At 50.1% G+C, this 24006-nt stretch overlaps 1 protein-coding gene across 3 annotated transcripts; it reads left to right on the forward strand.

Annotated features, from left to right (window-relative positions):
- The first annotated feature begins 1519 nt into the window (after positions 1-1519).
- BID (BH3 interacting domain death agonist) lies at positions 1520-22541 on the forward strand. 3 transcript variants are annotated; one of them, XM_043882642.1, is made up of 6 exons: positions 1520-1619; positions 16845-16906; positions 18756-18960; positions 20127-20266; positions 20813-21025; positions 22085-22541. In XM_043882642.1, exons 2-6 carry the CDS (start codon positions 16895-16897, stop codon positions 22094-22096), a joined length of 582 nt encoding a protein of 193 aa, XP_043738577.1. In that variant the 5' UTR covers positions 1520-1619; positions 16845-16894; the 3' UTR covers positions 22097-22541. The 3 variants fall into 3 exon arrangements, with proteins under 3 accessions (XP_043738577.1, XP_043738579.1, XP_043738578.1); XM_043882644.1 differs by having other exon boundaries at positions 1604-1778; XM_043882643.1 differs by lacking the exon at positions 1520-1619 and adding an exon at positions 3282-3325.
- Positions 22542-24006: the final 1465 nt, after the last annotated feature.

Raw genomic sequence — 24006 nt, forward strand, 5'->3', positions numbered from 1 at the left:
TGATTTCATTGTTTTGGATAAATACCCAGATGCAGAATTGCTAGATCATATAGTAGTTCTGTTCTTAATTTTTTGAGGAATTTCCATAGTGTCTGCACCAATTTACATTCCCCGCATCAGTACACAAGGGTTAGTACACTTTTTTGAAAGTGAAGTCACAGAGGCCTGGATAAGGAGGCCAAGAGGCATGTCGTCCGTCCGTCACTCAGGTGAGTGAGAGCTGGTGCTGAGGCTGGGACGACTGGTTGTATGCACTGGTTAGAAGTTATATTCCTCCGGACAAAACTGCAGTGAGAGCCCGGGAGCAGCTTTTAGGGAACATGATTGGGCCAGGCTGGGCCCCTTGGCGAACTGGCAATGCATTTGTTGTCCTAGAATGCAGCGGAGGTGGGGGTTGGGGATGGCTGATGTCAGGAGATCAGTCCTGGGTGTTCATTGGAAGGACTGATATTGAAGCTGAAACTCCAATACTTTGGCCACCTCATGCGAAGAGTTGACTCATTGGAAAAGACCCTGATGCTGGGAGGGATTGGGGGTGGGAGGAGAAGGGGACGACAGAGGATGAGATGGTTGGATGGCATCACCGACTCGATGGGCATGAGTTTGAGCGGACTCCGGGAGTTGGTGATGGACAGGGAGGCCTGGCATGCTGCAATTCGTGGGGTCGCAAAGAGTCGGACACGACTTGAGCTACTGAAATGAACTGAATGGCTTATGCAGGCAGCCTCAGCGGCCAGGTACGGAGGTCTGTTTCCAGCCACCATGGGGAGAGAGTGCTGAGCTGGGACCCTGATAGGTTGCTTGTCCTGTTGTCCCTTCATACAGTCCTGTGTTGATTGTCATGAACGTGCCCTTGTTCAGATTTCCTAGATGGTCCCTGCTCACACTTCCTTCACAGGTGCACATAAAAACCAGAGTTTCTTTAAAGTTAGGTGTGAGATAAAGCCGGACTCCCATGCAGTGGAAATTGGCAGCGTTGTCCTTTGCTTGTAGGATGTGAAATCTATCCCTCTGTCTCTCTTGTGTTGGCTGCCAGGAGCCCCATTTAAAAGAATTACTTGCTGTGTATACTTCAACCACTTGGATACGCAGCTCTGATAAAGAAGCCAAGCTGGGACATGGATAACACTGCCTAGATTTAAAACCTGCTCCATTATGTGACCTTTATTACATAGCTTTCATTCATTGTAAAATTGGGCCCACAGTCATTTAAGAAAAAGTGGAAAGTACAAAAAAGTAGAAAATCCAGTGACTTTGTAACTTGACTGTAAGCAGTCGATGGTTTCTGGTTATATTTCCTTCCGGTCTTTTTGTAAAGTTCGGTTTCTATTCCTGAGTTCCCGTCTAGCGACTGCCCTGATCCCTCTCAGCCTCAGTTCCTGCTTCTCGGCGCTAAGCCTCCTGGTACAGGGGGAAGGGGAGGGGCGGGGCCTGGAGGCGGGGCGGGGCCGCGGAGCTCTTTGGGGGGGGGGTTGGGGCCGTGGCCGGTGTGGGCGGGGCGGGAACTACAGGAAGTGGGCTCACGGCGACTGCGCGCCCCGCCTCCGGGACGTGGTCTTTTCCCGCGCGCGCCCCGTGCGCTGCGTCGCGCTGCAGTCAAGCCGCCTCGGACAGCGGTGGTGAGTATCTGCTCACGCCCGCGGTCTGCGCCCCCCGGCTCCCGCGCTCCCTTCTCCTGGCCTCCGGGCTCCGTCCTGTTGCTCCTTCCGCGTGGGGCGGCCGCGGGTCCAGGCGCCTCCCCGGCTCGCGCCGCACTGTACGTGCTGCGGGCGGTGGAGGTAGGTTTGTGGAGTGAAGTAGTGACCGGAAACCCCGGGAGGGCGAGACCTCAGCCGGCAGGCCGGGCGCGGGACGCCCTGCGCTGCCGGGGTAGGAGAGCCCTCACGGGGAGGGTGCTCGTCACCCGGAGGGGTGGTCTTCACTGAGGGGGCCTCACCACGGAGACGTTTCCGGGCGACTCCTCCTCCCCCCCCACAGCTGTGCCCTACCTGCGGGTCTGTCTGCTGCCCAGGCCTCCTCGGCGGCCTCTGCAGGGGCACGTGGTTCCAAGCCCCGTCCCGCCGTCGGGGAGGGGGCGCTCCTGGACCTGCGTCCCTGCCATCTCTGGACAAAGCCTGAGCCCGGGCCCCCGAGTCCTGGAAGAGAGTCTGTGGTCGAGCCGGGGGAGGGTGGGCGGAGCCCGTCGGCTGCTGGGATCGAGGTGACTCTAGGAAGGCACCGCGGGAAGCGGATGGGGTGACCAGAGGGGCGGCCTGGAAGGGTCAGTCATCTCTGGGCGGGGCTCGGGGGGCTGCGCGGACCCCGTGCTGTGTGGTGGGAATGGCGACCGTGGGACTTGGATATGCAGGCTCTGGAGCAAAGAGCTGCCCCAACAGGGACTGGGTTCTGTTACTGTTGTCTTGAGTCAGTCCCTCTGAGATGGACTCTGAGGTGCTGGGGAGGGGGCTCTACTCCCAGGCTTTCCCAGACCCAGGGCTGGAGGTCCCACTCATTGCAGAGGAGAATGGCCCGCCAGGAAGCCCCAGCACCGAGGAGGAACGATGAGGGTCACCGGCCTCCAGGGGCCACGGTCCTGGCAGTGCTAGAGGTGGTGAGCGATATTGCCGCTGTTTTTTGCCTGTTGCCGGGAGAGGGCCTGGGTCCTGATCCCCCACTGAGTGCTGTGCTGAGATTTAGGGACACTGCCTCTGGACAGTGGACCCTCAGAAGCCTTGCTCCACAGCTGCGGCCAGTGCTCCTGTGGCTGCATCTCTGGTGGCTGGTGTCCAGTGGAGGAAGTGCAGGCCTGAAGTGCCTGCCCCACTGTGCTCGCCCAGCTGGGTCCCCAGAGGTCACGTGAGTGCTCACCTGAGGACAAGCCAGGAGATGGCAGCTGTGACAGAGTTCACAGTGCCAGACACACAGTGATCCAAGCCTGTGACCTCAGAGTCCAGCTGTCCTGGTTGGAGTGGGCTGCCTGGGTTCCCGATGCTGCCTTGCCTGGTACCTCTGGACCTGTTAGAGCAGCAGGTGGGGTGGGGGGGTGGGATGTGGACTGGGCCCTGCCTTTCTGCACACCCCTCCCTGCTGGCAGCTTTAGGGGTGGGGAAAGCATTGGGCTGGTGCCTGGACCCTGGACCCTTGTTGGGGCTGTTGCCCAAAAACTGTCCTGGGGCTCCCAGTTCCCCCCTCCCGCACGGGACCCAGCCCTTTCCTCTTTCCTTTCCTCCTTTTCCTGATGTGTTTCCTTCCTCTTTTCTTCCTGCTGTGCTAGACTGAATGGGAAGTTGCCCGTGAATAGCAGACATGAGCACCTGGATGGACCACAAAGCAACCACTTCTGGAGGTTCTGTGAAAATTGAGTTCTCATTCCCTCTTGTGTACAGTGTCCAGCGTCCTGGAAGCCACCCACTTAGATGGCAAGGAAGTGGCTCATTTGCAGTCACCCTCTGCCTGCAAGTGTCCTGTCAGCTTGGGTGGGGCGCGGGAACCAGTGCCCTCTGAGTCACGCAGCAGGGTTAAGAGGGACTGGTGACCTTCAGGCACATGAAGACCTTCTGTTCTTGCGGAGGGAGGTGGTGGCCAGGAGCAAGCTGCCACACGTGAGGAGCGGCCTCTTCTGGGTCCAGGGCTCCTGGTCACCAGAAGGCCATGGGGACATCCCTTTGCTTTTCTGTGGCTCTAAGCAGAGGGTCGTCATTGACAGAGGTCGACCTTGACGCCCCAGGGGGGACTTTAGGACACCTGGCCCCCACGGGCCATCTTGCCCTACCCGCTGTGCACACATCTCTCTGGGGCCAGGGAGGACCGGGCAGCGGGAGAACGGACACTGGAACACTGGACTTTGAGCACCTGGTGAGGGGTTGTGCGCGCTTCCAGGGCCTGTGTGTGGGGTGGCTCCCCCACTTAGCTCACTGTCCCCTCTTTCAGGCTGCCTTTTTCTAAAACCACTTTTTTGAGATATTTCATATACTATAAAATTTGCAAAGTTGAAGTGGTTTCCAGTGTATTCACAAAGTTGTGCAGCCATCACCACAGTCTAATTTTAGAATGTCTCAACAACCCCAGAAGAAACCACGCACATAATCGATTACCCCCAGTCCCTTTATCCCCACAGCCCCAGGTAACCCTAATCTACTTTTTTCTCTGCGGATTCACCAGTTGTGGGAAGTTCACATCAATGGAATCATACCATGAATCATTCCATGCATGAACTCTGGTTTTCTGTGACTAGATTTTTTTCATTCAGCCTCATGTTTCAGAGTTCATCCATGTTGCAGCCTGTATGAGAATTTCACTCCCTTTTAATGGTCAAATAATATTCCATTTTATGGATCTACTACATCTTCCTTATCCATTCAACAGTTGATAGACATTGGACTTTTTACTTTGGATAACGTCATGATGAACGTTCATGTACAGGTTTCTGAGTGGGTGTGTGTCTTCATTTCTCTTGTATGTATACATACCTAGGAGTGGAATTTCTGGGTCATGTGATAACTCTTAACATTTCGGAAATAGTGAAGAATCTCCCTGACCCAGGGATCGAACCTGGGTCTCCTGCATTGCAGGCAGACTGGTCTGAGCAACCAGGGAAGCCTAACATTTTTTTTTTTTATTTTTTTTATTTTTTTTTATTTTTTTTAATTTTTTTATTAGTTGGAGGCTAATTACTTCACAACATTTCAGTGGGTTTTGTCATACATTGATATGAATCAGCCATAGATTTACACTTATTCCCCATCCCGATCCCCCCTCCCACCTCCCTCTCCACCCGACTCCTCTGGGTCTTCCCAGTGCACCAGGCCCGAGCACTTGTCTCATGCATCCCACCTGGGCTGGTGATCTGTTTCACCATAGATAGTATCCATGCTGTTCTTTTGAAACATCCCACCCTCACATTCTCCCACAGAGTTCAAAAGTCTGTTCTGTATTTCTGTGTCTCTTTTTCTGTTTTGCATATAGGGTTATCATTACCATCTTTATAAATTCCATATATATGTGTTAGTATGCTGTAATGTTCTTTATCTTTCTGGCTTACTTCACTCTGTATAATGGGCTCCAGTTTCATCCATCTCATTAGGACTGATTCAAATGAATTCTTTTTGACAGCTGAGTAATATTCCATGGTGTATATGTACCACAGCTTCCTTATCCATTCATCTGCTGATGGGCATCTAGGTTGCTTCCATGTCCTGGCTATTATAAACAGTGCTGCAATGAACATTGGGGTGCACGTGTCTCTTTCAGATCTGGTTTCCTCAGTGTGTATGCCCAAAAGTGGGATTGCTGGGTCATATGGCAGTTCTATTTCCAGTTTTTTAAGGAATCTCCACACTGTTTTCCATAGTGGCTGTACTAGTTTGCATTCCCACCAACAGTGTAAGAGGGTCCCTTTTCTCCACACCCTCTCCAGCATTTATTGCTTGTAGTCTTTTGGATAGCAGCCATCCTGACTGGCGTGTAATGGTACCTCATTGTGGTTTTGATTTGCATTTCTCTAATAATGAGTGATGTTGAGCACCTTTTCATGTGTTTGTTAGCCATCTGTATGTCTTCTTTGGAGAAATGTCTGTTTAGTTCTTTGGCCCATTTTTTGATTGGGTCATTTATTTTTCTGGAATTGAGCTTCAGGAGTTGCTTGTATATTTTTGAGATTAATCCTTTGTCTGTTTCTTCATTTGCTATTATTTTCTCCCAATCTGACGGCTGTCTTTTCACCTTACTTATAGTTTCCTTTGTAGTGCAAAAGCTTTTAAGTTTCATTAGATCCCATTTGTTTAGTTTTGCTTTTATTTCCAATATTCTGGGAGGTGGGTCATAGAGGATCTTGCTGTGATTTATGTCAGAGAGTGTTTTGCCTATGTTCTCCTCTAGGAGTTTTATAGTTTCTGGTCTTACATTTAGATCTTTAATCCATTTTGAGTTTATTTTTGTGTATGGTGTTAGAAAGTGTTCTAGTTTCATTCTTTTACAAGTGGTTGACCAGTTTTCCCAGCACCACTTGTTAAAGAGGTTGTCTTTTTTCCATTGTATATCCTTGCCTCCTTTGTCAAAGATAAGGTGTCCATAGGTTCGTGGATTTATCTCTGGGCTTTCTATTCTGTTCCATTGATCTATATTTCTGTCTTTGTGCCAGTACCATACTGTCTTGATGACTGTGGCTTTGTAGTAGAGTCTGAAGTCAGGCAGGTTGATTCCTCCAGTTCCATTCTTCTTTCTTAAGATTACTTTGGCTATTCGAGGTTTTTTGTATTTCCATACAAATTGTGAAATTCTTTGGTCTAGTTCTGTGAAAAATACCGTTGGTAGCTTGATAGGGATTGCATTGAATCTATAGATTGCTTTGGGTAGAATAGCCATTTTGACAATATTGATTCTTCCAATCCATGAACACGGTATGTTTCTCCATCTGTTTGTGTCCTCTTTGATTTCTTTCATCAGTGTTTTATAGTTTTCTATGTATAGGTCTTTTGTTTCTTTAGGTAGATATACTCCTAAGTATTTTATTCTTTTTGTTGCAATGGTGAATGGTATTGTTTCCTTAATTTCTCTTTCTGTTTTTTCATTGTTAGTATATAGGAATGCAAGGGATTTCTGTGTGTTAATTTTATATCCTGCAACTTTACTATATTCATTGATTAGCTCTAGTAATTTTCTGGTAGAGTCTTTAGGGTTTTCTATGTAGAGGATCATATCATCTGCAAACAGTGAGAGTTTCACTTCTTCTTTTCCTATCTGGATTCCTTTTACTTCTTTTTCTGCTCTGATTGCTGTGGCCAAAACTTCCAACACTATGTTGAACAGTAGTGGTGACAGTGGGCACCCTTGTCTTGTTCCTGATTTCAGGGGGAATGCTTTCAATTTTTCACCATTGAGGGTGATGCTTGCTGTGGGTTTGTCATATATGGCTTTTATAATGTTGAGGTATGTTCCTTCTATTCCTGCTTTTTGGAGAGTTTTAATCATAAATGAGTGTTGAATTTTGTCAAAGGCTTTCTCTGCATCTATTGAGATAATCATATGGTTTTTATCTTTCAATTTGTTAATGTGGTGTATTACGTTGATTGATTTGCGGATATTGAAGAATCCTTGCATTCCTGGGATAAAGCCCACTTGGTCGTGGTGTATGATTTTTTTAATATGTTGTTGGATTCTGTTTGCTAGAATTTTGTTAAGGATTTTTGCATCTATGTTCATCAGTGATATTGGCCTGTAGTTTTCTTTTTTTGTGGCATCTTTGTCTGGTTTTGGAATTAGGGTGATGGTGGCCTCATAGAATGAGTTTGGAAGTTTACCTTCTTCTGCAATTTTCTGGAAGAGTTTGAGTAAGGTAGGTGTTAGCTCTTCTCTAAATTTTTGGTAGAATTCAGCTGTGAAGCCATCTGGTCCTGGGCTTTTGTTTGCTGGAAGATTTTTGATTACACTTTCGATTTCCTTGCCTGTGATGGGTCTGTTAAGATCTTCTATTTCTTCCTGGTTCAGTTTTGGAAAGTTATACTTTTCTAAGAATTTGTCCATTTCATCCAAGTTGTCCATTTTATTGGCATAGAGCTGCTGGTAGTAGTCTCTTATGATCCTTTGTATTTCAGTGTTGTCTGTTGTGAAGCCTAACATTTTGAGGAGCTGCAAAACTTCCAAAGCGTCTGCACTATTTTCCACAGCTGCCCTGGCCCCCGGGAGATCTGTGCACATGGTGTGGGGTCCCGACTGATCCCCATCTTTGCTTCCTCTTGCTGTTAGCCTTTTGATTCCAGCCATCCTGGTGGATGTGAAAGTGAATCTCATTGTGGTTTTCTTTCTTTATTTTTTACTTCCTGCCTCCCTCCCTTTGCACTTTGTGCTTGGCTTTTAGTAAAGATTTTAGTTCCCTGACCAGGGAGCCTTAACCACCAGGAAATTCCTATTCGTTGCTGTTTGATTAGCATTTCTGTAGTGGTTAATGATGTTGAGCCTCTTTACCTGTGCCTGTTGACCATTTGAAAAGACCCTGATGCTGGGAAAGATTGAGGGCAGGAGGAGAAGGGGACGACAGAGGATGAGATGGTTGGATGGCATTACCGACTCAATGGACATGGGTTTGGGTAGACTCCGGCAGTTGGTGATGGACAGGGAGGCCTGGCGTGCTGCGGTTCATGGGGTCGCAAAGAGTCGGACATGACTGAGCAACTGAACTGACTGACAGACTTGACCATTTGTATGTCTTTGGATCCTATTAAAATCCTTCACCCAGTTTTCAACTAAAATGTCTTTTTATTGTTACAAGAATTCTTTATATGTTTTGAGTACTAGTTCTTTGTCTGATAAATGATTTATTTGCAAGCATTTTTTTTCCCATTCTGTGGGTTTTGTTTTCATTGCTTATGTCCTTTGAAGCGCAAAGGTTTAATTGTCAAGAAGTTCAGTTTATCTATTTTTCTCTTTGTGTGGCTTGTTCTTTTCCCTTATATGGTGTCATATTTAAGAAATCACTGCCTCACCCAAGGCCATAAAGTTTTATTTCTTTGTTCTCTTCTATGATCTGTTCTGAGTTAGATTTTGTATATAATGTGAGGGAGGGGCCCAAATTCATGCTTTTGCTCCCAAGATACCCAGTTGTCTCAGCACCCTTTGTTGAAGAGACTGTTAATTACACTGCTCTTGACTGTCTGTCAGAGATGAATGACCCGTGGCTATCAGGGTTTATTTGTGGACGGTCACTTCTGCTCCACGGCCAGGAACAAACACACTGTCTCGATTACTGTCACTCAGTCATACGTCTTGAAGTTGGGGAGTGAGTCCACCGACTTTGTTCTTTTTCTCATTGGCTATTCTGTGCCCCTTACATTTCCTTATGAAAGAGGAACCATTTATCTCTTTCTGTGAAAAAGCCAGGTGGGAGCTTGTGGGGAATCCTGTGGAGTCCATGGGTGTTCTTCCAGTTTGTGGACCCGAATGAGCCCGTTTATTTAGATCTGTGCTTTTCTGCAACGAAAGACTTGCAATTTTCCGTGTACAGCTCTTACACTTCTCTTGTTCAACATGTATTCCAAAGTATTTTATTTTTCTCGATGCTATTATAGTTCTGTTTCTTTTTTGGATATTAATTGCTGGCACATAGAAGTACAGTGGTCTTACACAGTTTGTGTCCTGTAACGTTGGTGAACTCACTTGTTACTTGCTGGGGTGTTTTAGTGGATTCGTTGGGCTTATCCACACGTGAGCTCTTGTCTAATCAGGACGTCTTAGAGCCTCTCTCTTGATGCCAGTGTGTGCAGCCAGGGTTGAAAACCAGTGGATCCCAGGCCTTTGAGATGGAGCGGGGACCAAGTAGTGGAGCGGGTGAGCAAGTGGTGGGGTCTGTGGGGAAGCCTGAAGGCGGGAAGCCTGGCACAGAGGAGGCAGAGGTCTGCGTCCCACACTCCAGCTTCTGTCCTGAAAAGTCCAGGCAGTGCGTGATGGAAGTGAGGCCACTGTGTGTCCTGGGTGAGGTGTCAGAAGGAGCCCACACGGGCGCTGGACCGGGCTCCCGCTTGCTCCCGTTCACTTGCTTGAGTGGAACTGGCAGCCGCCATACAACCCGTGTTGTCAGAAATCGACTGAATCATCTTACTGGTTCCTGCATTAATTAATGAGCTAAATACAGTCTTGGACATATTTCATCATTCTGTATTTGTAGGAAAATCATGGTTTTGCCCTTTCTCTGTGTTGGCAGTTTTGGAGCTGTCCCTGAAAGCATGCCTTGTAGACTTGGCCCCAGAGGCCGTGTCTCAGGCCAGTGGAACAACTCTCTGTCCGGACGGTGTTTGGCTGGGTTTCAGGTTGGTGCGCGTGGACAAGTTTCTCCACCGGTGGTCTTGCTGACTGTGTCCTTGCGGGAGATGTGGGAGGTCTGCTCTGTGTCGAGAGGAGAGTACAGAGAAGCCGGGTCGTCAGACGGCGGTTGTGTCCTTGGTCTTTTGAGCTCAGGTCATAATTCTGTGCCGCCGTGGGGAGCCTGTCCTCGCACCTGGATGCGTGAGCTTGGTATTTCTGTGTTTGCTCTTGACTTGGCACCGAACTTGTCGGACCGAAGCTCTCTGTGTGTCTGCAACTCAGAAAGACCTTTGCCTCTTGGTGTGTAAATGTGGGAAGCATTTTTTCATCATTGAGGAGTTTGGTTGTGAAGTATCTTAAATTGGAAAAACTCTGTCCTCATTGGCTTTTGGACCTAAATAAATATGCTTATGTAAGTCAAATTTATCTAAAATTTTCATGAAATCAGGAAATCTCATTTCTAGTAGTTTAAATACATTAGACTTTCAAAAAATTTAAAATGTACAGAAACAAACTCAGAAATGTTTTAAGAATATATGTTCACAAACACTCACAGATACAGAAAACAAACCAGTGGGGAGTGGGCTTCCCTGGTGGCTCAGACGGTAAAGAATCTGCCTACAATGTGGGAGACCCAGGTTTGATTCCTGGGTCAGGAAGATTCACTGGAGAAGGAAATGGCAGCCCACTCCAGTACTCTTGCCTAGAGAATCCCATGGACAGAGGAGCCTGGCGGGCTACAGTCCACAGGGTCACAAGAGTCGGACAAGACTTAGCAACTAAACCACTACCAGTGGGGAGAGAGAAGGGGGAGGAGCACGATGGGGTTAGGGGATTCAGAGATAAACAACTACTGAGTATAAAATACACGAACTCAGAGGATAGTGTTGTACACCACAGGGCACATAGTCAGTATTTTATAATAATTATAAATGTAGTATAACCTTTAAAAACTGTGGGTACTATGTTGTATACCTGTAACATATAATATTGTACATCAACTATATCTCTATAAAAAGAAGAGTACAGGTTCACATAGTTAAGGTAAATCTTTGGCAAATGAGAATAATAATTTTGGATTTTAAAAACCTGTGTTTTCTCTGATTTATCAGTATTACTGATAAATCAATACTTAATATTGATTACATGTAATAATCAATATTCACTCTACTAGTGAATTGTATATTGTATGCTAATTGGTTCCTCTCCCCCACCCCCCACAAACTTCTATAGGTTTACTTCTCAAATCAGCTGATATTGTTCTTAGTGTTTAAAGTTAGGAGAAATGTAAATTTGTTTTCAACTAAACTGAATAAAATTCTGACAGTGTTTTTAACAGTATTCCAAGGTACAGCGTGAACACTGAATTAATGGTGGCAATCATTGTATACCCAGGTGATTTCTAAATAAGACAGGGTTCGAAACCATTGGGTACCAGGTGTGTTTTAAGTGTTTCCAGTGTTCTTAGCAGGGCTTTGTCTTTGGCTGGCATCACTGAGTGTGTGTGTGCCTGGGGAAGGCTCAGGATGTGTGCGGCTGGGAAGTGGCATCTGATCCATGTGAGACCCAGTCACCTGATTCTCTGTGAAAGAGTCAGTCGCTTTGGTTAATTATCTTACTTAAAATGGATGGCAGAGAAAACTGTTGTGTTAATATATATGCTTTTATTTTCAAGGGAAAGGTCTAGTTCCTCCCCCCCAACCTTTTGGTCCCTAAGACTCTCTTACCCACAAAAATGATTGAGGACCCTGAAAAGCTTTTGATTAATCAGGTTTTATCTATTTTCTGTGTTAGAAAGTAAAACTGGAGAAAATTTTAAAATTTTGTTGATATGTTTGAACGTATCAGTGCCCATTGCTTGTTAACATTTTTTAATACAGTATGTTACAAAACAAAGTTTTTAGTGAGAATGTGGTTTCATAATTTTGCAAATCCCTTAAATGTCTGAGTTTGAAAAGAAGCTAGGCAAGTTTGCTGGGTTGGTTTGTTTGTTTTTTGGCCTCACCACGTAGCTTGCGGGATCTTAGTTCCCTGACCAGGGCTTGAACCTGAGCCCTCTGCATTGGAAGCAGTGGGATCCTAACCACTGCACCACCTGGGAAGCCCTAAAACAATAATTTTTGATGCTTTATGTTCTAAAGGGAAAAATAGTCCCACCAAGAACAAAGATTCATCACTTATGAGGAGCTAAGGGGTTCTTAGTTCACTGACAACTGTGTTCTGTTTCTCAGGCATCAGTGACCCCATCTTAAATGACCAAGTGGACTCTGATGGTGCTTCTGAAGGTTGGACCCTGAATTTAGAGAAAAGATGTTGTTTTCAGGATATCTTTTACGCCTATAACTATCATTGAGACTTCCCAGAGTGCCCCCAGAGAATGCCACAGGCCATTCATCTTCTAAGAAGAGAGATTATGTAGCTAGTCAGCTATGTTTGACGTGTTTCTGTGGGAAGAGCAGCTGTCCCAAGCAGTGCTGGCTCGGGCTTCCTTGGTTTAGTTTACAGGAAGATGTAACACTCATGTGAGTGTTGCAGAAACTCTGTGCTCCGTGGGGACACCGTTGCTGTCCGTAATCTGTTTATTCTTAGGGGAGCACAGATCACAAGAGACTCTGACCCTCTTCTGTCTGCTCTTGTTACAGAAATCCGTGAGGCATCGCTGGCAGGCCCTGCCCTCTAGAGGTGACTCAGGGCTTTTTGGTGTGTATCCCCAGTAGAGGACAGACTCAGAGCATCATGCAAGCGATTATACCGGGCACTTTGAACTGGTGCTACTGCAAAAACAGGCTTTGGGGCTCTCCTGGCTTAAGAAGCTCAGAGCTGCGCCTGGCGCTCAGGTCAGGGTCTCCGGGCTCTTCTGGAGGCAGGCAGTGGGGGTGTGGCCACGGCGGGGACCTGCCGGTTCGCTTGCAGTGATGCTGACATGGTGTTTGTTCCCTAGATAGACCAGGAGCCTTTCTCTTCCTGAAACTCTGTGTAGCCCATACACGTCTGTTAGATGGAACTGACATCTGGTTGCCCCTGACAGAATTTTTAAGTTTCCTCATTTTGTGTGGTGGCTCAACAGTAAAGAACTCACCTGCAATGCAGCAGACGGGGTTTGATCCCTGGGTCAGGAAGATCTCCTGGAGGAGGAAATGGCAACCCACTCCAGTATTCTTGCATGGGAAATCCTTAAAGACAGAGGAGCCTGGCGGGCTACAGTCCATGGGGTTTCAAGCAGTCGAACATGACTTAGGAACTAGATAACAATAGCAAACCATTATTTGCACAGGTTCAAAATGAAGTTTTTTTCAAACTTTTTTCATTGTGATGGAATAGATGCAAAATTATATAAATATATGTATAATCATTTTATGTGTGCAGCTCAGTGGCATGAATAAGGGATTGGTAATTCTCTAGAAACGGACATGCTTTCTTGTGTAAGTGGAGCCGGACAGTATGTGTCTTCCTGCATCTGCCTTCTTTCGTTCTGTGTGACATCCTCAGTGTTCCTCCACGTTGCCAGGTGCCACAGTTTCCTTATTTTTTGTATGTGGGGGAATGCCTGTCCACGCGCAGAGGCACCCCACCCCACTGTCCTGTCCAGAGCCCTGCCGTCGTCCCGCCCAGGCCGCTGTCCACCTTCTGCCCTGGGGTCTGACTCCTGTCACTTGGCAGAGTGTCCTCCAGGTCCCGTGTGCAGCAGGTGCCAGGATTTCCTTCTTAGGCTGAATGAGACTCACTGTGATGGGAACGGCGTTCGTCCGCTTACCCGTCGTGGACATTTGCGCTCCTGTCCTTTGTTCTTTTTACCGGGATGTAGTTGGGTGGACTCTGGGAGTTGGTGATGAACAGAGAGGCCTGGCGTGCTGCGGTTCATGGGGTTGCAAAGAGTCGGACACGACTGAGTGACGGAACTGAACTGAGTGTAATTTGACAAATCAAGAGCCTTCCTGGGAATGTCCTATCTCTGAATAGTGCTGTGTGATCCACTGTGATATGCCACTTGTCTCAGAACTGAGCTGCCTTTTAGGGAGTGAAGCCTGCAGAGGCCCCTGGGAAAGCCAGTCTGGGCCAAGGGTCCCCCGGTCCCCGCCTGCCGTGATGGAAAGGAAGGTTGCCTTCTGCAGGCCAGGGAACCTGAGATGATCGGAGTGCCCGGGACTGAATATACAAGTGGATGGTTACAAAGCAGCCTGCCCGGTCCTCACCCACAGTGACCAGTCACCCACTCACACAGAGCAACCAGCCCAGGGAGGTCAAGTCAGACTGGTCTTTGGGATAGTCCAGATGCAATCACTGACAGCTCCCTATTTTCGTTCCTATCTGTGATGTGCAGCCAGGCTGGCCATCACATAGGTGGCCCTGGCCAGCAGGCCCCCAGGTCTCTCCACAACTGCCCCACAGAACTGCCCGCACCCCCCCTTTGTCTACCACGTTTGAGTGTCTGATCAGTATCCCTAGTCCCCTGACCAGGCTTCCTTTTCTCTAGACAAGTCCCACACGTTTAGAGGCGCTGCAAGTGGTGGGCCCTGTAAGCGTTGCTTCACCTGTCTCCTGCCCTCAGGGTGACAGAGTCCAGCCCGAGCTTCCTGGTGAAAATTTCCAGACAGAAGGTGATCTTGTGGCCTTTTGTTGTTGTTCAGTTGCTCAGTTGTGTCCGACTCTTTGCGACTCCATGGCTGCAGCACGCCAGGCTTCCCTGTCCTTCACCATCTCCTGGAAGCTTGCTCAAACTCATGTCCATTGTGTCGGTGATACCATCCAACGATCTCATCCTTTGTCGTCCCCTTCTCCTGCCCTCAATCTTTCCCAGCATCAGGATCTTTTCTAAGGAGTTGGCTCTTCATATCAGGTGGCCAAAGTATTGGAGCTTTAGCTTTAGCATCAGTCTTTCCAATGAATATTCAGGACTGATTTTCTTTAGGATTGACTGGTTGGATCTCCTTGCTGTCCAAGGGACTCTCAAGAGTCTTCTCCAACACCACAGTTCAAAGGTTTCCATTCTTCAGCGCTCAGCTTTCTTTATGGTCCAACTCTTACATACATACATGATGACTGGAAAAACCATAGCTTTGACTAGATGGACCTTTGTCAGCAAAGTTACGTCTCTGCTTTTTAATATGCTGTCTAGGTTGGTCATAGCTTTTCTTCCAAGGAGCAAGCGTCTTTTAATTTCATGGCTGCAGTCACCATCTGCAGTGGTTTTGGAGCCCAAGAAAATAGTCTCTCACTGTTTCCATTGTTTACCCATCTATTTGCCATGAAGTGATGGGACTGGTTGCCATGATCTTTGTTTTTTGAATGTTGAGTTTTCAGCCAGCTTTTTCATTCTCTTTCACCTTCATCAAGAGGCTCTTTTATTTCCTCTTCGCTTTCTGCCATGCGGGTGGTATCATCTGCACATCTGAGGTTATTAATATTTCTCCCTGCAGTATTGATTCCAGCTAGTGCTTCATCCAGCCTGGCATTTCGCATGATGTTCTCTGCATATAAGTTAAATAAACAGGGTGACAATATACAGCCTTGACTACTCCTTGCCCAGTTTGGAACCAATCTGTTGTTCCATGTCCAGTTCCAACTGTTGCTTTTTGCCCTGCATACAGGTTTCTCAGGAGGCAGGTGAGATGGTCTGTTATTCCCACCTCTTGAAGAATTTTCCACAGTTTGTTGTGATCCACACAAAGGCTTTAGCATAGTCAATGAAGATGTTTTTTCTGGAATTCTCTTGCTTTTTCGATGATCCAGTGGATATTTGCAATTTGATCTCTGGTTCCTCTGCCTTATCTAAATCCAGCTTGAACATTTGGAAGTTCTCAGTTCAGGTACTGTTGAAGCCTGGCTTGGAGAATTTTGAGCATTACTTTGCTAGGGTGTGAAGTGAAGTGAAGTCGCTCAGTCGTGTCCGACTCTTTTCAACCCCGTGGACTGTAGCCTACCAGGTTCCTCCGTCCGTGGGATTCTCCAGGCAAGAATACTGGAGTGCCTTGCCATTTCCTTCTCCATCGCTAGGGTGTGAGATGAGTGCAATTGTGCGGTAGTTTGAACATTCTTATGACATTGCCTTTCTTTGGGATTGGAATGAAAACTGACCTTTTCCAGTCCTGTGGCCACTGCTGAGTCTTCCAAATTTGCTGGCATATTGAGTGCCGCACTTTAACAGCAGCATCTTTTAGGATTTGAAATAGCTCAGCTGGAATTCCATCACCTCCACTAGCCTTTGTTCATAATGATGCTTCCTAAGGTTCCCTTGACTTCACACCAGCATGTCTGGCTCTAGGTGAGTGATCACACCATCATGGTTATCTGGGTCATTAAGATCTTTTTTGTATAGCTCTGTATATTCTTGCCATCTCTTACATCTTCTGCTCCTGCCTCCTGGCAATGAACTGGTTTTCTGTTCTGTTTTTAACCTCCTGTGTATGTAGGAACCATATGGAATTGCCAAATTTGACGTTTTGCCCTACAAAGCAATTCATTGGGTTTAGCCTAATACTGTGTATAAACAGATGTGTGCTGTGCATACATTTTAAAATGGATTGTTCTCTTGAGACTGCTCTGCAGACACTTGTTACTCTGTTTGGGTGTCTCTATGGTGCACACAGAGCTCTCAGTCTTTTATATTTTCCATGTCGGGGGCATAATCTAAGATTCAGTCCAATGAGCTTTCATCTACGCAGTTGTTTAGAGTGGAATCGACACCATCCCGAAGCCTTCATCTTCCAGTGACTGTCAGACATTCTTTCTCCGGTCACGCACCTTTCTGTGCAGCCACGGTTGGTGCCTTGGGGCCAGCAGCCGGGTAGTGTCTGCACTGGGACAGATCCATGGCAAAGTCTGGGAACTGCTCGTGGAGGAAGCCCGCGCCCTGAGTGTTCACTTAGAAACTCTGGGAGCCAGATGGCCTTGCCTGCCTGACCAGTGAGCTCAGGGTGGGAGGCTGGACCTGAGGTGGGGGGTGGTCTTGGTCTCAGTTACGAGGAAACTCAGGTCTGTGGCCCGGGGTGCAGATGAGGGGAGCCAGGGCCCAGACGACTCCCTGTTCTTCCCTGCGGGGCCCCACGCTCACCCTGAGTGTCCTCTTCCAGGCCACCATCCCGGAACCCTGTGAGCCGGAGCCCGTGAAGCTGCACAGGCCATGGATTTGAAGGTCAGATGATGCGGTGGTCGTGGCGGGGGTGGGGCGGGCCTGCGGTAACAGGAGCACACAAGCCCCGTCTGCTCACTGCCTGTGCCTGGTTGATCCTGGAAGGCAAGATGGGTTCAAGGATGTAGGGTCCTTGAGGGTTTAGGGTTCAGAAGGGAAACTGGCTGAGCTGATCAGGAGCTCTCATCCATCTCCTTCCCACCGTGGCTGGGTTGGGTGGTGTCTTGGGACGTCCGCCACCCCCCCCCCCAAACTGGGCCCTCCCTCCACATCCCCTCCAGCCCTTCGGGTGCAGCCGCAGGTCTGGACCCTCCTGATGACTTGTGAGCTCGGGCCAGCTTTCTGAATCTGAGCGGACAGTGGTGGGGGTGGGGTGGGCTTGGCATTGTGCAGGCACGGGGTCATGTGCTTCTCAGCCTGGCGGCTCAGGAGGCATGTCAGCCACTCAGGCAGGAGCGTTCGGGGAGCTGCCCCCATACAGCTTATCCCGATGGCCTCAGGGTCGGGGTGGGGGACGCAGAGACCAGCTCCTGGAGTTTGCTTTCCCCTTTTTCCCTTTGACATGGGAGTGCCCCACAGTTGGGTTCGTGGGGAGACATCCATCAGCTTCCTCTTTCTCCTTGCCATAAGAATTTTCATCCTTTTACAGGTTTTTCTGACTTTTCGCCTTTGTTAAGTGCTCAGCTCAGCATGTGTGCGCAGACTATGGCCCTTCCCCAGCCCCATCCAGGAATAGAGCCCTGATCCAGGATGACCTGGCCTCAGTCCTGACATCTGCAAAGACCCCCATTTCCCAGTTAGGTCCCGCTCTCAGGTTCTGGGGGACACGGTCCAGCTGTCACAGCTCCCTCCTCTCCCGACCAGCGCCTCCTGAGTCAGAGGGAGCACCTTCCTCAGTCTCTCAGCTGCCTTGTGCCACCTGGCCTCCCTGTGAAGATTTAGTAGAGCTGTTATGTACATTTTCCCTTTTAGGACGAATTCTGGAGAAGTAGAGGCTGAATAGCAATACGTGAGCACTTATGTTATGCATTTTATTTAAAACACTTTGCCCTCTAAAAACTGTCCTCTAAGCGTTTTCTGATTTTTCTCTTCCTTTTCACACTTGGCTGCACTGGTCTTAGTTGCAGTACACAGGATCGTCTATCTTTGTTGTAGCATGCAAGGTTTTGAGTTGAGGCATGTGGGATCTAGTTCCTTGCCCAGACTGAACCCAAGCTGAACCCCCTGCCCTGGGCCACCAGGGAAGTTCCTCTGATTAATCAGAATATTTTTCTAATCTTTTCTAATGAAAAATATTCAAGACTCAGGAGTACATTTCACCAGGATCTTCACTTTCTCCTCTTGGCCCTTCCAGCCCAGGCTGTGTGTCCTGCATATGTTGAGCCAGCCATTCCTGGCGTCTCCAGATGCCCTCTCACCCCAGCCCTGCCCACACACGCTCTTCTGGTAGCGTCCCTCCTGTCCCCCAGGCTGTTTGTGGGCCCGGCGGGGGCTTACCCACCTGAGGGTGGCCAGGCCTGCCCAGAGGCAGGTGGTGTCTGGTCACCAACGCCCGGGGTTTGCTGAAAACCTGCTTCGGCACAGCGCCATCCTGGGCCCACAGACACAGTGGGAGCAGGGGCGCAGTGCTGACCCTTGGCCAGGGAGCAGGGCTGGCCCGAGCCGTGCACCTGCCCAGCCTCCCTCCCCCGGAGGCGGCAGTTGGACCACCTCTTTGCACGGCTGGAGCCTTTCTCGATGTCTGCAGGAAGGAGGCTCCGCACACTGGCCCCTGCCTGCCCAGAAGGTGCTCAGGCCTTGGACCAGGGAGGCCAGCCCAGGACCACGTTCCCACAGTGCTCTCTCCTTGCAGGTTAGCAACGGCACCGGCCTCGGGGACGAGCACACCACAAGCCTGCTGCTGCTTGGCTTCCTGCAGAGCTGCCCCCACTCCTCCTTCCAGAGGGAGCTGGAGACGCTGGGTCATGAGCTGCCTGGGCGCCTGTTCCATGACGATGAGCTGCAGACGGACGGCAACCGCTACAGCCACTTCTCCTCGGCAGCAGCAGCAGAGACAGGTAGGCACTGGCCAGCCTCCTCGGCCCTGGGGTTTTCGGGCTCAGCCCCCCATGTCCGGTGGAGCAGGCCTCAGAGTCTGATTGGTGAAAACCCACTCAGCTTCCGGAGGACTCTTGGCATCAGTGTCCCCTATGGATTCACATCTGTGTGCTACAGCCATGCCGACCTCCACGGTCACCAGGCGACGAGGACCCCGGGCTCGTTCCTGGGGCCGGGCTGTTCTCCCAGCCTCAGCTTTTACCACGGTGCTGCCTCCACGGAGGCCACTGGGAGCCCCTTGGGAACTCCCCAGGGAGCCTTATCAAGTTGTGAGTCAGCCTCTTCCTGGGAGGCCTGGACTGGAGCCACCTCTTACGAGGTCCCCACCAGCCAGGGCCCCCTTGGGGACAGAGTAGGAAGGTGTGGGGGCAGGAGGAGCTTTGCTGTCAAGACTGCTGTCCCTGGGGTCCCCCCTCTCACCACCCCACCCTTAGACTTCGGAGCCCCGCTGGAGGCACAGGGCAGGGCCCTCAGGTAGGAAGCTGGCCTGTGGGTCAGGAACCTGGTGATGTTCGGCAGTAAAGCGCAGGACAAGCCTGGACGGGGAGGCTGCGGGGGCCCCTGGGAGGGGGCCAGGCTGCAGTGGCACCGGGTGGGGGGTTGGTGAGTGGTCCTGTCAGCCGAGTAGTCCAGGTCAGAGGGCGGGCACGTGAGAGGTTCTGGGGGAGGGGGGGACTACATGCAGGTCTCTAGGTCCAGGCATCTCACCGCCCACCCTGCATGGGGCAGGAGGAGGGACGCAGCGCCTGCCCCTGAGTGCACGCTTGCCCGTCCTGCGCCCACTGTGCACCGAGCTCTCGGCTGTGTGGCTGGGAGTCAGCCCCACAGCGGAAAACGCTCGATCCCGGAGCCTTCTCTTCCGTGGGGTGGTGGGGGAGCTCAGAGCATTAGGAAGGAAGTGCGGAGGGGCAGGGGTGCTGTGCCTTAGGAGAGCAGATCCGGAGGCAGCCGCTGGGGCAATAGATCGCCGCTGCTTCCTGGACAACGGCTGTTCGCCATGTGTGAGCGCTCTGCTGCCCTAATCGCTCTAAGTGGTTGCGGGGGCCCCGGGGAGCTTCTTCCTGGAGGGGGGACTGGGGGAGGGTGTGAGCAGGCATCACCTGAATCTGCCTTGTCTGGATGTTAGATTCTGAGCGTCAGGAGGAGGCGGTCCGTGATGTCGCCCGGCAGCTTGCCCAGATTGGGGACAGGCTGGAAGGCAGCATCCGCCCAGGGATGGTGGCCTGTCTGGCCTCACGCTTCAGCATCAGGAGCCTGTCGGAGGAGGTGAGTGGGGAAACCACAGGGCCACTCACAGGTCTGTCCTCTGCCTCCTGGTGGACAGACCAGCGTGACCTACCTTCCACAGAAGCTGGAGGGAGAATCAGCTCAGAGAATTGTCTCCTCGAAGAACTGTCACCGGGCCCCTAAAAATCTGAACCTCAAATCAGGCTCAGGAATTGGGGGACAACACCCTCAGTGTCATGAGTATGACTCTTCCCAAAATGCGGCCTGAAACGCCGTCATGCTGGGCCCGGCCAGTCAGCTTCCTGCCCCCAGGAAGGCCGTACACTCAGGGAGCCATCATGGGTCCCAGGCCACTGGCGCCCCGCCTCACTGTTGGTGCCGAAGGTCCTCTGGGGTCTGGGGATCCACAGAGGCCTCTCCCTGCAGCCCCTCCCTGTGTGCTGGCCCCAGCCCTGGGTGGGGACTTTGGCCTCAGGTGCCTTCGAGCAGGAGGAGCCGCGGTGGGGGTGGGCACACCTGCCCCCAGGTTCTCGGCTGCCCCAGCGGGAGGCGATGGGTAACCGCACCCCGCTTCCACATGTGCAGGACAGGAGGCAGTGCCTGGCGGCCGCGCTGGAACAGCTCATGCAAACCTGCCCTGCGGACATGGACCACGAGAAGACCCAGCTCCTGCTCATCATGCTCTTGGCCAAAAAGATAGCCGACCACTCGCCAGCCTTGCTCCGAGACATCTTCCGCACAACGGTGACCTTCATCAACCAGAACCTCATCACCTATGTGAGGAACTTAGTCCAGAATGTAAGAGCCAGTGGTGGATGAGCCCGCCTTGGTCTCCCTCCCCCCACCTGCCCCCTCCCCTGAGCTCTAGGATCCTCACTGCGGGAGTCATGGAGAAAGGTAGTTGTGAGTGCCTTTCTAGCTTCCTCAGCCTTGTTCTGACACGGCTGCGGCTGCGGTCACAGGCTCTTGAGAGCAGCTGGGGCAGGAGGTGGGAGTACTTAGGGGAGAGGTGGGGGCAAGCACAAGAGATGCGCCCAAGCTGGGCTTCCCTGCTTTGCTCTCAGCGCCACCTTTCACAAATGAGTGTCAGTTCAGCTCAGTCGCATCCGACTCTTTGTGACCCCCATGGACTGCAGCACACCAGGCCTCCCCATCCATCACCAACTCCCAGAGTTTACTCAGATGCATGCCCATTGAGTCGGTGATGCCATCTCATCGTCTGTCGTCCCCTTCTCCTCCCGCCTTCAGTCTTTCCCAGCATCAGGGTCTTTTCTAATGAATTAGCTCTTTGCATCAGGTGGCCAAAGTAGTGGAGTTTCAGCTTCAGCATCAGTCCTTCTGATGAATATTCAGGACTGATTTCCTTTAGGATGGACTGGTGTAGTTTAAAAACATGCTTTACCAAGCAGGGTGAGAGGTCGAAAGGGGGTAAAAACCACACATGTCTGTTCTCCAACCAGGGTATTAGAAAGTCTGGTTTCACAGACCAGCTGAAAGGGAAGTAGCCATACCTTGTCTGTAAACTAGATGCTGGTGAGAGTGGAATTGTGTGTGTCAGCAGCACTGCTCAGGCATCTGACCCTTTTACTATGTACTGTTGAGCCTTGAAAGCATTCTCTGTGTGTGGCTGTGAAGTTACACAGGCGTTTACAACCGGAGGGTGACGCCAACTCGGCTTCAAACCAGGCTGAACTGGTGGAAGGAGAGCAGTTTTTTTTTAAGTTTCCAGACCCTGCAGGGCTGCAACAGAACCTCTTAGTAGAGCTGCTCGGGTGCTGACTGTGGGCCTGGAGGCCCAGGGGTGGGGTCCTGGCTCAGTGACACTGGCCCACCCCAGCTCCTCCTCTCTCACTCCAGGAGATGGACTGAATGGACCGCTCGGCAGAAGCACGACTGTGAAGACGCCAGGTGCTGTCAGTGTTGTAGCTGCTGCCTCCACAAACACGGAGCTTCAGCCACTGATCCAGGCTCAGAGAAGACAGCCCAAGACGACCACAGAGCGTCACCTCACCATCGGGAAGTCTAAGACTTGCTGTGTTAATGTACTTGAACGAAGATACTCATATACACCTGTGGATGTTTCTTCCGCATCCACCCCACACTGTGCCTTTGTCTGCTGTTGGCCGGGAAGGTCCCCACCTGAAAATCATCCCAAAGCAGACTGGGACTTCCTGGTGGTCCAATAGTTAGGACTCTGCGCTTCCACTGCTAGGGCCTGGGTTTGATCCCTGGTTGGGGAACAGATCCCACAAGCCTTCTGGCGCAGCCAAAAAAAAAAAAAATAAAAGCAAACTGTTAAGATAGAAAACAAGAATACACTTGATGTTGTTTTTAAAAAACTAACTTTACTTTTTACAATAGTGTGGGACTTCCCAGTGGTCCAGTTAACTACTGTTGTAGTGGCTGTGCTTCCACTGCTGAGGCCTCGGTCTGATCCCTGATTAGGAACTAAGATCCCACCTGCCTCATGGTGCAGCCAAAACGAAGGGCCACTGCCTGCCACGTCCAAGGAGGACCAGGGAGGACTGGAGGGGAGTCGCTATACCCCTTACAGTGGAGAATTGCCCTGTAAACAGCCTTCATTCCAAGGAAGTGCAGGCTTTCCGTTTAAAGACCAACCACCACAAGAGATTCTGGACTCAAATGACGGGAAACCCAGGCCTCAAATACTCCAGTCAGGAACAACAGGCGATTAAAAGGTACAGAGGTGATTTAAAGGCCCATGATAACCAGTGTAACTAAATGCATCCTTTTCTCTTTCAGAGAAGTTAAGATTTTGATATAAATTTTAAGCTGCTGGAGCAGCTACTGCCTGTCTGTCAGTAATTACCCTGGCACCTTCCAGCCCCACCCCCAGCTCATCCATGCCTAAGAAACTGCTTCAGGCAGAACAGATTTCTAGGCATGAAAGATGCAAGAACAGTTAAAACTTAAAAATTCAACATCTGTGGTGGTTTCCTTTCCTGGAGACAGAATACAAGAAATATCTAAAACAATCGAGACTTCCCTGGTGGTCCAGTGGTTAATAACTGCCTTGTAATGCAGGGGACACGGGTTCAGTCCCTGGTCAGGGAACTGAGACCCCACGTGGGTGGGGGGCGGGGGAGCTAAGCCCCTGCAACTACTGAGCCCACATGGCAACAAAATATCCCACGTTGCAACTAAGACCCAGTGCAGCCCAGTAAGTCAACACTAACAGCTGAAATAAACCAGGGAGCACTTACATTTAGAAAACAGCACAAGCGTCTCCTAGGACTGGGTTTGTGTTCCATGTACAAGCGATGCTGGGTGCGGCTCCTGATTGCAGGTCACTGGCGACAGAAACGCCCATGTTAACTGTGACCATGATGTCCTGGGGAAGAACATGAACATGAATAACAAAGTACTAACACATTCTTGTTGCCAAAACCACTTCTCTATTCCCTGAGTTCAAACTTACCAGAGAAGAAAAACAACTGCATGGTTCAGCGTCCAATGCACAGCACCCGAGGGCTGGGTCTCAGGCTGACAGCTGCAGGATGTTGTGAAATCTAAATGCAGGTAGTATGGTTGAGCGTCCGGAAACAAACCTCCCAGGTTTAAAGGGTTCACCTCTCAGTGGGAACACAGTGAGTCTCCCATACTCACACACACATTAGCCAGTACAGTCTCAGCAGGGAGATGTCTTCTTTCAGTAGGGGGATGGTTCTCTTCCAGGAGCAGTTAAGTGTTATAAAAGAAGCTCTACAGCACCAAATAACCCCACTATCTCTTAGAACACTTCACTTTACCTATCACTG

Source organism: Cervus elaphus, chromosome 22, assembly GCF_910594005.1.
Source record: "Cervus elaphus chromosome 22, mCerEla1.1, whole genome shotgun sequence".
Taxonomy (NCBI): Eukaryota; Metazoa; Chordata; class Mammalia; order Artiodactyla; family Cervidae; genus Cervus; species Cervus elaphus.

Excerpts from the sequence above, each read along its gene's own strand:
- BID (XM_043882642.1), top strand. Across the intron at positions 18,961-20,126 it reads GGCAGCAGCAGCAGAGACAG|ATTCTGAGCGTCAGGAGGAG; the intron begins GTAGGCACTGGC and ends TCTGGATGTTAG. Across the intron at positions 20,267-20,812 it reads TCAGGAGCCTGTCGGAGGAG|GACAGGAGGCAGTGCCTGGC; the intron begins GTGAGTGGGGAA and ends CCACATGTGCAG.